Genomic DNA, 15,954 nt, shown 5'->3' on the forward strand with positions numbered 1-15,954 from the left:
TCGCTAGTAATACAATTTTTTTTTTCTTCATACTGAAGCCTTGAGACCAGCGCGCGATCTCTCAGCAGAGAAATATATTTACGACTTAGCATTTGACTCAGAAAATAACATCTAAACATTCAGCAAAGCAAGCACTGGATTTCACAGATGTGGAGTCACCAATGCCATGTGCACTAATGCACCCCCATACCATCACAGATGCTTGCTTTTGGACAGTACATCGATAACAAGCCAGATGGTCCCTCTCCTCTTTAATCCAGAGGACAAATAATTTCAGATTTTGATTTGTCAGACCACAGGACAGTTTTCCACTTTGCCTCAGTCCATCTTAAATGAGCTTGGGCCCAGAGAAGGCGGCGGCGGTTCTGGATCTTGTTTATGTATGGTTTCTTCGCGTAGTAGAGTTTTAACTTGCATTTGTGGATGCAACGACGTGCTGTTTTCACAGACACTGGTTTTCCGAAGTGTTTATGAGCCCATTCAGTGATTTCCCCTACAGAATTATGTCTGTTTTAATGCAGTGCCCCCTGAGGATTTCTACGGATTGTCTGAATCTTTTAATGATATTATGCACCGTCGATGATGAGATCCCCAAACTCTTTGCAATTTTACATTGAGAAGCAATATTCTCAAATTGTTGCACTATTTGCCTGAATAGTATTTGACAGTGATTAACCCCTCCCCATCTTTACTTCTGAAAGACTCATCCTCTCAGGGATGCTCTTTTTAAACCCAATCATGTTACTGACCTGTTGCCAATTAACATAATTAGTTGTGAGATGTTCCATCAGTTTCTTTTTTAGCATTACACAATTTTTCCAGTCTTATGTTGCCTCTGTCCCAGCTTTTTTTAAACATGTTGCTGGCATCAAATTCAAAGTAGGCATATATTTTGAAGAAACAATAGACTTTCTCAGTTTCCACATTAGATATGTTTTCTTTTTACAATTTTCTACTGAATATAGGGTTTAAATGATTTGCACATCATTGCATTCTGTTTTTCTTTACATTTTACACAGCATCCCAACTTTTTTGGAAACAGTGTTGTAGTTAAGACATTCATATTCCTATGGCTCTAATCATCACTTAGTACAAATTATTTCTCCTCATAAAGAACCTCTGCCTTTCACAGTTGGTTCTTCAGATCAAAATGGTGGAACCCTATCCTGATGCCCATTATTTTTTCTAAGATTGTGCCACATCACACATAATATACTGTACATAATACATTTCTCTCATTTCAGATAATTCATGATATCAGATCGACCAGTTGACAGAATTGTGGTGCCATCTTTTATTACATACATCTGAAATGCTGGTGAAAATCTTGTTATCTTATTTTGATGATAATGTGATTAACTACAGTGAGCTAAGGAGGAACTATTTGACTATTTCATTTGTGTGAATTTTTTTTGAAGGAGAAATATGAAGTTTGAAATCAAGTAATTTGATCTTGTTAACAATCCTGTTGTTTATCATGAGCAGTTAAATGAGCTATCTTGGTGTGACTTTCCATCTTTGAGTGGACACAGTTCAGCCCTATAGACCCAGTGGTTACAGTGAAGCCTAAAGTTTCTCATCTGGAACTCCTAGTGAGATGGCTGGCGCTTCCTGACATCCACACTAGCAGATGTTTATTGATTTGACTCTATGAAGTTACACCTCCAAGACGTCAACAAAATAGCAGTCTAGTTGTTGGACACTCACCAGTTAATGCTTCAGCTGATTGAATCTGGCCTAAGTCCCTGAACTGATGTCTACTCCTCAGTAGTCCCGTTACCACTGACGTCAAACCCAGAATGTGACCACAATGTTTTTGGTCAGTTTACAAGCTAGCGTCTTATGCAACCCCCCAGTGGGAGCGAAGAAGGGCTGTCATCTGAAGTAATATATGACCCTTGTTCTCCCGTAATACTCTGTGGAGTTGAGTTGGACTTTAATCCCTCCAACATGAAAAATCCATTGGAAATATGATTTGTCTGCTACTCATATTGCAAATGGGGCTCTGTGATTGGTTGAATCATTGGTTGGTCTTAATGAGCACTGAGATGAGCAGGCGCTTGTCTTTTTAGATAAGAGGCTTTCGCATGTTGAATCCCCCGGTCGCTACGGCGACGACTATTGGTCCTTTCAAAGTTAGAGCAGATGACTTGTTGTGACTGAGCCTGGACGTAGAGGACAGTCACACGGTCTCCTGCTGGCCTAGAACAAAATATTCCCTATAATTCACATCACATTGCAAACACTGCTTTGTTTTTAATTACAGAAGAAAGGGGGTAAGATGGCATTGCGGGTATTGAAGTTCTCCATGAGTTCATTTTTCCTTCATCAAACATGATGGTGGTTGCTTTGTAGTGAGGTCTGACAGCTCATCATGGAGACACCCAGCAGCACAGAGAGGACTGTCTCCATGAAATGCAAGATCCTTTGGTTTCTGACGGATGTTGAACAGAGGCTGCCCTGGGGAAGATAGCCAGAGGTTACATTAACATCAGCACATTTGACCTAAACTCAACCAGATGTGTTTAGGTTAATAAAAGGACACAATTCACCTTGTTTATACTAACATTTATACACGAGTTCCAGTCAGATGGACCAGACAGTGCTCCTACAGCCTGGTGAGGGTTAACCAGGGGAACCAGGTTAACCAGGTTAACCAGGTTAAACTCCACAAGACAGGACATAGGCTTTATAGCTGACACTCTTTGATAGGCTTTCTCATGCCTCTGATCACTAAAACAGATGCTTCAAAATGTCTACATTCAGTTCCCCACCAGTGACCAATGAAAGTAATGTACTCCATTTGAAATATGGGGCCATTTAAAACACAAGCTGAGTCTGTTTATGTATATAAATGCACTTCTGTAAATCTTAATAATAATGTGCATCCGGCTTTAAATCTTTCACAATAGTAACCAATCTTTTACAGAGCTTTAACATTACACTAATATATATGTTTAGCCCAATATATATAACATGGATGGCGTGAGGCCGAACATCAAGTATTTCAATAGGAGGCTTTGTTCTGCTGAAGCACATCAATTTTGCTGATGGAGTTTGTGCTTGTGGGATAAAGCAGGATTTGGAAGGCCAAGCATGGATAGAGGTTTCAGTAGAAGAATAGAAGCTGCCAGAGTGGTGTGTATGTCTGTGTGTGTGTGTGTGTGTGTGTGTGTGTGTGTGTGTGTGTGTGTGCGTGTTGAGTTTCTGACATGCATGTGGGTGGTTCCTTAACTGGACCTTCCCTACTTACCATGTCCCACCTACAGGAAATAGACCAAATTAATATTTGCAAAGGTATTCCTGTTAGCTCTCTGTTGGCATTGCTAAAGGCATCTCCATTAAATAATTTTGCAGATGCTCTTACTGAGAACAACTTGCACAATTAATTGGATGTATGAGTTAATGTAATGAATGGATTTTCATAAATGTTTTAACTGTTTTGAACTGTTTTTCATGGTGGACAACCCAGCTCTGATGCTGATACTCAGTCTGATGATGATGATGATGACATCAGTCTCATTGACATCTCCATTAAGTCCATAATAACATATTTTGCAACTATACAAAGGCAATTTCTGGTTATTGATGCCAAGGCCTAAAGCAAGAACTTTACTGCATTTTTACATTCTCAAGATTTATACCCATGTCCAAATAGTGACAAAGCATTCCTTTTTGTGATGCCTTTTTGTGTGTTGTCTCTGAAGGCAAAGACTGTGAAACTGTTCTCCTCTCAGGTTGTCCCAAAAAAACATTAATAGATTAGAATTAATTCTGAAGGCATCAGTTAAAGTACTAACAAAGTAGGAGAGCTGAGAGCACACCATTTTTAAAAACTTGCACTGGCTGCCTGTTCATTTTTAGAATTTATTTTAAAATGTCTTCATTGACATGGAATTGATTTTAAACCGTCTTTGTTGACATGGAATTGATTTTAAACTGTCTTTGTTACTGTCTTTGTTGACATTGAATTGATTTTAAAATGTCTTTGTTAACATGGAATTGATTTTAAAATGTATTGTTACTGTCTTTGTTGACATGGAATTGATTTTAAACTGTCTTTGTTGACATGGAATTGATTTTAAAATGTCTTCATTGACATGGAATTGATTTTAAAATGTCTTGTTACTGTCTTTGTTGACATGGAATTGATTTTAAACTGTCTTTGTTGACATGGAATTGATTTTAAAATGTCTTCATTGACATGGAATTTATTTTAAAATGTCTTGTTACTGTCTTTGTTGACATGGAATAGATTTTAAACTGTCTTTGTTGACATGGAATAGATTTTAAACTGTCTTTGTTGACATGGAATTGATTTTAAAATTCTTAATTGATATGACTTTGTATCTGAATGTCTGCCATGATGAGGCCTTCCAGCCCATTTGGTCCTTGGAAAAGAAACTTTTTACATTAAAAAAGATATACCTTTTTTGTATTTCTTTTAAAATCTACTTTGTTTATTCTGGTCCCTTTCATTGTTTAAGACTTAGATGCATCAAACTCCCCCCTATGGGTTAGATTCTATAATTAAAGCTACATCTGACTACACATTCATTTTACCATTTTCTTTTCACATTAAATATACATTTGAATGCATTTTAATCAAGTTGGACATTTTCTTGTATGCAACCCACATTTTAAATATGCTTAATATATTGTTTCTCTATGTTATTTGGTTGTTTTTTCAAAAATCTCATAAAGGTATTAGACTTAATACAGAATGTATGCATAAAAACTATTATGTTCGACTAATCAGACAGATTGATGACTCATATCTTAATGCCTGGGACTGATTTGATTGTACAGGGAACCCAGTGCAAAACATTTACATAATATCAGCTCACAACCCCAGAACCTGCTTACCTTCTCAGCTTTCCCCCACAGTCACCAACATCACCATCCTCACCAACATCACCAATCAACCATCAAAATGTTAACATCTAAAACCATAGGAGGCCAGTCTCTGGGCTATAAAACCAAATCTCCACTCTGCTCATTTGTTGATTTTTCCTGTTCTTAGTTCCATCTATTCAGGGACCCTCCAGCTCACCCCTCTCCACTTGTTAGACCAGGGTGCTTCTCTTCTCCCTCGCCAGGTCCGGGGTGGGAGTCATTGTTGGAGGTTCGTAGTGGTTCCTACTGAGTTCCGGTTTCCTGCTGGGTTCCAGAGTGGTGGTGTTGTTCTGGGCGTGGCCGCTCTGCAGTTCATGGCGAGACGAGGTCGGTGAGTTCTGCATGACCACCAGGCGTATGGGCGACTGGCTGGGGGCGGGGGGTGGCTCAGGGGTGTACTCCTTGGTGGGATCTTTCCCCTGGCAGTCGTACAGGATGCAGGATATGAGGAAGACGAGGAGGAGAATGACGTAGCTGGCAACCAGGATGATGAGGTTCAGGGTCACAGGGTCAATCTCCAGGTAGAATTCCATGAAACCCATTGCGAAGCCTCATGTCCTGCTTTCACCCATGGAGAAAGACGGGCCACTGCCCAGAGAATCCTGAACAGGGGAAAGGACGCAGGACAAAGAGGGATGGACAGAACCAGAGATGGAGACAGCTATAACCAAAGCTGTTTCCCTGAGATCACGATTTATGGAGAGGAAGAGTGAGGAAGAGGAAGACAGTCAGATGGAGAGCAGATCGTCATCGTCATCAGACGGAAAGAGCAAATGACAGGAAAGTCCAGAGAGAGAGAAAGGGAGAGAAAGTGAGAAAGGGGGAGAGAGAGGGGAAGAGGGAGAGAGAGAGAGGAAGAGGGAGATTGTGAGTGACAGCAGGCTCAGACCCTCAGATCAGAGTGGATATGAAAGCTTTGTGCGTTGTGTTAATCCACACATCTCCACCAACCTTGAATCCTGCAGCCTATGATTAAAACTGCTCAGTTTAATAACTTAAGCCACCATTTTAATTTTGCTGACGGCACATGCAGTAACAGGACTGCAAGCCAAATTACACACAGGGTTAGAAGGAGATAATGATCTTTGAACTGCCAACATGCACACGCACGCTCATGTGTACTGGAATCTGTCAGCATGCCATGAACATGTCACTTTTAGGATTTTGGAAATCATGCAATATGTATTAAAAACTGAGTTATGGATTCATCATGTTGCTAGCAGTGATTAATATCTGGATATAGAAATTAGAATTAACTTAAAAGCACAAGAGGGCTACAGGCGTTGTATAACATTGCTTAAAAACAAATATCTAATTTTGTTAAAGGTCCATAACTGTCAACATGAAGCCTCCTGAAATGCCTCCTCTTTGGATCGAAGGTATATGGCCATCAAATCATAGTGATTTTCTTTTAATTCAATCAATTTATTTTAAATCTAACAAACTGTGAAAAAAGCTGTAGCATGTTGTCCTTTTCTGACCTCCAAAATAATATTCCCGCCTGAGTTGAAACGGTCTGCTAAAAGGTCTTTAGGTGTGTTTGGGGAACAGATGGGTTTGGTGTTAAAAGGAAGTGAAAGGGGAAAGTTCTTGCTGTAATCTGCAGACAGGCTTTATGTTCCAGTGACAGCTTCACACAAACGCACACACACACACATTTACTGGAAGAAGATTATGACTGGACACGGCCACCCCAACATATTGATTCTACACAAACACCAGCCAAAATGTTTATACACTGAGGAGTCCAGACATTTCAACATCATTTGGAAACTCTCCCACTGCCTGAGACATTATGTTTTATAGCTATGTTTAGGGATATCTTGGTTGCTCCTAGGAGCTGTAAAGCTTGGTTATATTAAAGAGCATTGTTGCATTATATGTTATGGTTTTGTGATTACATTAGTGTTCATATTTGTACATATTGCACTGTTTGGCACTTTGTGGCCAGATCAGTTCTAGAGCAGGACAGATGTGCTCCTACTTGTTAATACTGAAAATATTTGGGAATGTCTGAGTTTTATGACTGTCCTATTAGGCAAGCAGTGAGTCTTGCTTGCAGAGCTCTTTCTGTGTCTACACATAATATTTCTCTATGGGTTTGCAAAACAGGTGTAACTACTATCTATTCTGTTATGTAATTTATCTTGGACACATTTCTTATAGCCAACTATCAATTGTTTTATTAGTGACTAATAAAAGCATTTGTTGTTTAAAATACACTTGTAATAAAAGTGTATTTAAAATGCTTTTTGCTTTTGTAAAGTTTGTCCCGCTGCATATCCATTTGTTGAGCAAACTCTTTACTATTGTACTTGTAATGAAAAAACTCTGCTCGAAGTTCGGATCTGAATTTAAACAATCATGTTGAATGAACAATCTCTGCTGGAAGTGAGCTGAACTTGTTGGATTGAAACATGTTGAGTTTAAGTTTAGTGCTGTCAAAAGATATCAAAAGTATTTAATAACAATTAATGGCATCATTTTAGAACATGTTCAAATTTGGCAAAATAAATAAACCAATGCATTATGTTAAAATAATAAGATCTTGTGTTTTACATTATGGATATTGATTGACTTTATTTTGAATAACACCTAAGCCTTTCATGGCCTTTTGGTGTTTAGACTAAAACAAGGTTACAATGGAGTTCCGTTGGGGGCCTGCAAACATTTGAACATTTCTGATGGATGGTTGGCCACAACCAAACACTTGTTCTTTATTAAATAATTTAAAATTCAACCAATGCATTAGGTAGGGTACCTGGAAAATAGACAAAGGCATAGGTTTGGCAATGTGTCAAGAGATATTTATATATAACCATAAATCAGGAGATATTATTTATGTATGCAGAGCTTGGAAGTTGTTTGTTGATTCCTTTATATTATATGTTTTAGTGAAAAGTTTACTTCCGAAGACATTAAGGCTCAGCTTAGACTGATAATTTTTTTAATAATTATATAATCTTACCATGCTACAGTTAAGGTGTCCCAGTGTAAATTCTCACCCACACATCGTCTCGGGACCATTTGGAGAAGAAAGTCAGAGGGGAGGTGTTTGGAACTATATGCAGGCACTCTTGATGTCTTCCTCAATTACCTTGATATGATAGTTCAGTCCTCATGATGGCTCATCACTCTTTATTGGGTAACTTCAACTTTCCAACATCTGCCTTTGAGTAATTTCTTTCTCTTTTCCACATATTTCATTCTTTTTTCCCACTCTTTTGACTTCACCCTTCCCTTGTTAACTTCAACTCACAAAGCAGGCAATACACTTGATCTAATCTGTACTAGAGGGTGTGTGTCAACTAATCTGACCACTACACTGGTCCAGACAACTGACCACTTAACACTGTCAGCCCCTTCGATGTCTGACACCACTGTAGCACTCATTCACTTTCCCCAAGTGCTCTTTCCGCCTCAATCCTTTTATCCCTCCCATCTCCTAAATCCTTCTCCCTTCTATCTCCAGAGTCTCCCTCATCCACCCTGCACTCCGTGCTTTCTAAATCCTATGTCTCACATTCTCCCCTTTCCTCCTGTCCGACACGGCCATCACCTCCTGCTCTGTGGCTAAGTAACTCACTGCAAGCTCAGTGGGCTTCGGGGCAGCTGAGCAAAAATGTAGGAAAACAAATCTTCAGAATGACCTTCAGAATGACCTTCAGACTGACCTTCAGACTGATCTTCAGAATGACCTTCAGAATGACCTTCAGACTGACCTTCAGACTGATCTTCAGAATGACCTTCAGAATGACCTTCAGACTGACCTTCCAATCCATACTTGATACTTTTGTTGCTTGAAATTCCAGGCATCTTCCTCTAATCCCAGGAAATGTTTTCCTCCTCCTCCTTATTCCTTAACCCTCCACATCCTCCCTGGCCATCTCTGCAAAGGACTCTGTCATCCACTTTCAAAAGAATGTTGATGATATCCGTACCTAATTCACTCAGCCTTAACTGGTTGCTCATACGCTGAATTTGGCCACTCATTAACTGCCTTTTCCCTGCTCTTACCAGATGGTATCCTGCAGCTAGTGATGACTGGCCGCCCAACATCATGCCCTCTTGACCCAGTCCCCTCCTCCCTTCTCCAGAGCATCTCTGGAGACCTTCGCCCATTCCTCACCTCCCTCATTAACTCTTCAATGACCACTGGCTGTGTCCCAGCAGACTTCCAGATGGCCAGAGTGGCGCACCTCTTAAAGAAACCAACACTTGACCCCTCTGATTACAGAAAATACAGGTTGGTATCCCTCCTGTCTTTCCTTTCCAAGGCACTTAACCACACTGTCACCACCCAACTCTCTTCTTACCTGTCTAAGAACCATCTCCCTGTTCCTGAGCAGTCAGGATTTAAAACCTCTCTCCTCTGTGTAACAGAAGCTCTTCGTATATCCCCCTTCTACCCCCTGCCTTTGATACTGTGAACCACAGCATCCTACTTTCCGCTCTTATGACTTGGATTGCTCCTTACCTGGCAACCTGCTCCTACCAGGTGATGTGGAGAAGATCAGACAATCAGCTTATTTTCTCTCCCTTTCCCCCGACCCCCAGGTGACAGCATGCATCACTGTGTGCCTGGCTGACATCTCCACGTGGATGTCTGCCCACCACCTCAAGCTGAACCTTGACATGACTGAGCTATTCATCTTTTGTGGGAAACACAGTCCATCATGGTTGACAACTATGTTGTCTCCCCCTCCCAGGGTGCAAAGAAACCTGGCGTGACAATAAACAACAATCTGTCATTCTCTGCTTACATCAAGGCAATGATTCCCTCCTGCAGGTTCGTGTTCATCTACAGTCATACAATTTTAGCAAAGTCCAAAGATTATGGCAAAATGATTCTTCAGGAAAGGGTGACAGAAAAAAGCAGTCTGATATTCATTCTCAAAGCTGGTTCTAGAGACATGTGTATAATGCCTCTTTGGTGAAAAATGGACCAAATGTTGGATAGTGTTCCATTGGCTGAATTCCAGTACAAATAACCAACCACTCTGTAAACAACCTTGTGTTCTGCATGGACTCTATCGCTGTGTTTGCTAAAGAGCAACCCGTTGTCTTACAGCTGTATGTTGAATCAACACAGATGTTTATGACCTAGAAACATTACAAAAATAAAGCAGTTAAAATAGGTAAAAGGAATTATTTCTAATCTAAGCCATTTTTCTATATAACCACAGTTAGTTGCCATGACCAACCTTTTACTTCACTGCGCACACAAACACAGACAGTACACGTATGTGAACACACACAACCACGATGTGCTGTGTGGAGTGTACCACAAGGCTAGAATATTCAATAGTTTTGATGTTGAGCTGTAATGACGACCACAAAGGATTACAGAACAAAAATCATGTTGGTGATGGGGATCTCAGCTGATGGATGAAGGCCTGTTGGGGACAGAAAGTACAAACATCTGCTGGATCCTAATGATGGACCATACCTCACAGTGGAGGTTCCCATGAGACCTCATGTCGCCCTCTATTGGTCAGGAAGTGAAGTGTTACTGACGAAAGCAGTTGACGTGATCAACAGTTGTAGACTTCACACTGAATTGGTGCCCTGCATATTTTACACGGTCTGGTCTGGCTGCATACACCTGTTTCTTAATATTATTTAATTGGCCTCCATCAGAGGAAGCTACAGGGGAGGAGCTATGTTGCTGAAATTATTTTGTTGTGCAATTCTAGTTCTGCATGGTCCATACTAGTTCAGAATGAACCATACTAGTTCAGCATGCTCAATACTAGTTCAGCAGGATCCATAATAATTCAACATGGTCAGTACTAGTTCTGCATGATCAATATTAGTTCAGCATGATCCATTCTAGTTCATTATGATCCATACTAGTTCATTATGATCCATACTAGTTTATTATGGTCCATACTAGTTCAGCATGATCCATACTAGTTCAGCATGATCCATACTAGTTCATTATGATCCATACTAGTTCAGCATGATCCACACTAGTTCAGCATGATCCATACTAGTTCAGCATGATCCATTCTAGTTCAGCATGGTCCATAGAAGTTCTGCACAGTACATAAAAGTTCTGCACGGTCAGTAAATGTTCTACATGGTCCACAGTTGTCATGCAAAGTCCATATTGGTCCTGTATGGTCAGTATTAGCTCTGTATGAACAGTGACATTTCACAAATGAATGAACTGTTGTCTTTGGCAGAAGACCAGAATGTTCTACCTACACCTGAAGAACTGATGGTGATCACACAGTGTATACGCCATTCTTCCATAACACAATGTTTATTTCCTGACTCATTTGAATGCCAACCACTAACTCCACCCATCATACAGCAACACATACAATGAACCTTACAGGCCCCAGAGCTCATAAATATATCAACAGACTAATTTATTCAAAGGAAAGAAATAGATGAACAAAAATGATATGGTAAATGTTCGTATTGAAGGGAAAGGCCTCTCTCCTGTGAATAGGAGTTTCTACTGTGGCTCTAGGCCATTGTTGGGTTTGGATCTGAACACTTCCGTGATTTTAGATCAGATGTGTTCTGGGTGTGGTCCTCAGAATATGAATGCTGATGTAGGATCTCATTGGTAAGTAACTGAAAGGCCCCACAACAGACAGGTTGTGGATATGAGCCCAGGCCTTTTGCCTCCAAGCTTCAGTATGAAGAGTTATTCTTGGTTTAGTCTGGACAACTTTTGACAGGCTGACATTAGGCAATTAGAACTCTCCACACGCACTTGGAACTAGGAACAAAAGAAACCATTCCAACTCTGCCTCTTTTCTTCACGCCAAGGACGGATATCATTAACAAATGAGATGTGCAGCTTTACATGATTAGGCTAAACACAGATTGAAGAGAAAGCATTTGAAAAGGTATTTTTCTGTATGACTTCCAAGCTGTGGACATTCTTCAAATCCAATGTTAGAGGTATAAAGCTTGTTGGCCAGGATTCTCTGAGTCTCTGAGTAGATATGCTGATCCTACATCAGGATGGACGAAGAGCACCTGATCCAGAGCCATGGTCCTACTCTGACTCTGAAAACAGCTCCTGATACCTAAAGTATTACTCTTTCTATGTCATTGTGCTGTTTGTTTCTGAAGAGTTTAGTAACTCTGAATAAGAAAAGCTTTGCAGAAATGGTGTTTTAATATGGGATTTTAATAAAAGAGATGGACATGTCAGTGTGAATTCTGGCTGTCCCTCGTCCCAAACATTAAGAGGATTATTCCTGACCTAGACTGCTCGCTGACTAAATTAATAGAACCCACATACTGAAGTGCATTACAAATGGCACACTACCCCCTGCTAAAGTGTATTTCATTTGCACTGATGACTTCCCTCTAACAGCCATGACCTCCTCTCCCTCTTCCAAACCCCTCAATCCCTGCCTAAAACCTTTTTTTTTTTTTTTAAATGAACTCCCAACAAAATATACTTTTCAGCTAGAATGCAGATACAGAGACATATTGAAATGAAGTTATTGGGACACTCATTAAAAGTGCTTTCAAGTCCTCTCATGCTTCTTAAGTCCTCCAAATGTGGGTAGAGAGCCTTGACATCAACAGTCCTTAATCTATTTTAGGAACATTAATCCTCCCTTTCTCATAACTACCAGCTGACTGGCTAACCTCCTGTGATATAAACTCTGATCAACATCTGCTGAACTCTGAAACCTTAGAAAAGTACACAACACCAAACTTCTGCTATTCATCAGGATGTTGCTGCAAACCCATCCCTGCCCAAAAGTATATTTATCATACTGTATCTTTACTTTTGTTTTCTTAAATTAACTTAATCTGGGTGTTTTTCTCTTGTTTTGCCACTTAATGAATCAGGTTTTTAGAGAAACATAAGGGGTCTGAATCACCATGGTGACTGGAGTCTAAAAACAGGAACAGGAAGTTAATGAGAAGGACCTCTGATCTCTCAGGATGCACCCCAACTGATTCCGTGATAGGATGGATTACGATCAGCAGCCATTACAGTGAGCCACGGTCACACATACACACACACAGACATATATAATTGGCCAGTTAACTTACCAGACATTGTATGGACAGAAGAGGCTGATCAAAAGAAAGTGACTGACTCATTGCCTGGCAATGATCCTTCTTTATCCCTGTTTTCTGTTGCAAAAAATCAACCAACAGAACATAACAACACTACAGCTGCACCATCGCCGAAACCAATGTCAAATTTAGATTTTAGACATTTGTTGAATTGCAGATATCATGGTGTCATGGTTCTAGCCTTATATAACCAATGCTGACCTAGAATTGAGCTATTTTGGAGCCCATAGCACAGGTGTGAATTGATTTATTAAAGACAATATTAACTTCAATAAACAGACGGCTTCCCAGCCGCTCTGGGCGCTGACAATGGGCATCTGAGGGCCTTGGGGCGGAGCAGGGGGGCATTGTTTAAAGTTTTGGTAAAGGGTGTGTAGTCTTACAGTCTCACTAACCTTCTTCCTGTTCTTTCTCTGATCCCTCAGCCTTTTTAATAGTTAGTCCCCCATTATTCCCATTTCCATTTCCATCATGGTGTGCCAGGCCCTTTCCAAGCATGCGAGGTGTGTGTGTATGTATGTTTGTGTATTAATGTGTGTGTGTGTGTGTGTGTGTGTGTGTGTAAAACGGGTGGGGGACGATGGGGCACCTCTGGCTCCTGAATTTGACACCAACAAAGTTCTCTGGCAACACACACACACTTAGACACACACCCACACACACACACACACACACACACACAGACACACACCCACACACACACACACACACACAGACACACACACACACAGACACACACACACACAGACACACACCCACAGACACACAGACACACACACACACACACACACACACACTCATGTTCTTAAAAGTGATCTGCAAGACAATGGTTCAATAAGATTAACAACTCAAGTCAGTCAATAAATATGTCACTGATGTTGAGGAACTTCACACTACGGCTGTGGGGGGGGGGGGGCTTTTCCTGATGATGTGCACCAACTCTGTACTGAATAAGATGTGTGTAAGGGGACGCAGCATTGCATTTGTTAGAAGAGCCTCTGTTCAGCAGAATGCTAGCTTCTGAAGGTGTTGATATATTTTCAACATTTTCAATATATTTGGTATGGGACTGTATTACGGAAATCAAAATTCACCTTTGTAGTATAAAAAAATTAAATACAATTTCTAACTAATGTTTTAAATAAGTATTTCTGACTGCCTTGAAAACTAGAATACTACCATTTGTCCAAAATTTGTTAGCTAGCTAACGTTAGCTTATCTTGCTAACATAGCTGTGCTAGCTAATCAAAGTTAACATTGAAGAAAACATAAATTTGAGGCAGTATGAAATTTTATGAAAGAAAGTTGTTTGTGTCAGAAGAGGTATAGTTAGCTAGCTGACCTATCTAGTGAGTTAGCTTATGTCTGTAATGTCAGTAAAATGGGTCTGGAAACATCCTTGTCACTGCTCACATTATTATAATGCACATGATGTATTCACTCTGAGGGGTGACCAGTTCTCCTCTGGCTGTGCTGGGTGAACACTATAAGAGTACATGACATGTTTTTTCATGTTCAGATGACAATCAGGTCAATAAATCCATGTGGGTTGTGTCCAGACACTTAACAGTTTTATTTCGATTGCTAACAAGCATTGTTCAGTACTGTGGATACATGTGCAAAACTCCAAATACAGTTATCAAAACAATACTCTGGGACAACCTGTGGATACTTTGTTATTGCTTTGACACAAAATGTGTTCATTGACAACATCCTTCAAATTTCATAAAAACTATCTACAGACCATTTTGCAAATGTTAAGATGCCCTTATCAAAACTGTTTAACTTAAGTTCAAAAGCTACTCAAAATCGAATTTGATCACAATTTTAAATTTTCAGGAATCACCAGGCAGTAGCACAACCAGGAGGACTTTAGACAGGGACAGATAGGATTCTTCAAGGCAATATGGTCCTAAGGTGAGATCCAAAGGCTCATGGGCTACTTAGTTCGCCTAAGTTCAACAGAACACCAGGAAAGTTAATGAGAGCAATCTTTGGATTCCCAAGGATCCCTGTGCACACTTTCCAGACTGACACAGGTCCCCTGTCAAAATTACAACTAGAATGACTATAACGAGCATAATTGAACTTAGCTTTGGCTGGTCAGGGGTGAGTAGCTCCATTTATTATGTCCAAATAGAGTCCCGGTGTGGAAAAGTTACATTAGAAAAGTTGGATGAAGACGAAACTAACAAGTTGGTAAACTACTGAATTCAACCAAGCAAATAAAAAATAGACAAATGTTTGGCGGCTGGCCATGTAAATAAGACCAAGCTGGCCAGAGCATGTAGAAACACAGGGTGGCTCAACTAATCATTTAACACAGCCTTCTCTCACCTCCCTTTCAGTAACTGTGATGGTGCGAGAGCCAAGCATGCATACAAATGAGTGGAAAGAAAAAAAACCTGTAAAACGAAGACAATTCAGTACTTTGTTTTCTTATTTCTTACTCAAACAAACACAATATACACAACTAATGACTGAGTGAAAACAGGTGAACACAATATATGCACAACTAATGACTGAGTGAAAACAGGTGAACACAATATATACACAACTAATGACTGAGTGAAAACAATATATACACAACTATTGACTGAGTAAAACCAGGTGCGTCCTCAGGGTGCCCTGCTGCCATCACTCTCCAGCTGGTGGTTAGTACAGGTACCAGGTACTGGACCCGACCCCGCCATAGCAGAGAGTCCAGGATCGACTCCACTTAGTACGCCGGAACACCGACCAGAGGAGAGAGACAATGAAGGTGGGAGAGATGTTACAGAATGGAGGTCGCACGGAACGGCCCCACATACCAGATCTCAAGCTTACAGTAGGGCAGACTGAGACGAAGATCCCTCGTGCACAACCACACCTTGTCCCCTGGGCAGTACTCAGGGGTGGCACCCAGTCACCTGTCCGCTTGCTTTCTGATGTTGGATGGCCTCCTGCAGGCAGACGTGGGTGGCGAACCAGACCTTGTCGGACTTCCTGAGCCAC

General features: G+C 40.6%; 1 protein-coding gene across 2 annotated transcripts; it reads right to left on the reverse strand.

Annotated features, from left to right (window-relative positions):
- Positions 1–1,275: 1,275 nt before the first annotated feature.
- si:ch73-256g18.2 (small integral membrane protein 36) lies at positions 1,276–9,800 on the reverse strand. 2 transcript variants are annotated; one of them, XM_034292575.1, is made up of 3 exons: positions 9,374–9,800; positions 4,867–5,577; positions 1,276–2,460 (listed from the first exon to the last, which is right to left on the reverse strand). In XM_034292575.1, exon 2 carries the CDS (start codon positions 5,436–5,438, stop codon positions 5,067–5,069), a length of 372 nt encoding a protein of 123 aa, XP_034148466.1. In that variant the 5' UTR covers positions 5,439–5,577; positions 9,374–9,800; the 3' UTR covers positions 1,276–2,460; positions 4,867–5,066. The 2 variants fall into 2 exon arrangements, with proteins under 2 accessions (XP_034148466.1, XP_034148467.1); XM_034292576.1 differs by lacking the exon at positions 9,374–9,800 and adding an exon at positions 7,865–7,993.
- Positions 9,801–15,954: the final 6,154 nt, after the last annotated feature.

Source organism: Esox lucius, chromosome 6 (assembly GCF_011004845.1).
Source record: "Esox lucius isolate fEsoLuc1 chromosome 6, fEsoLuc1.pri, whole genome shotgun sequence".
In the NCBI taxonomy this organism is placed as follows: domain Eukaryota; kingdom Metazoa; phylum Chordata; class Actinopteri; order Esociformes; family Esocidae; genus Esox; species Esox lucius.

What these genes read in the sequence shown, in the direction of transcription:
- si:ch73-256g18.2 (XM_034292575.1), bottom strand. Translation starts at nt 5,438, where the DNA reads ATGGGTTTCATGGAATTCTACCTGGAGATTGACCCTGTGACCCTGAAC.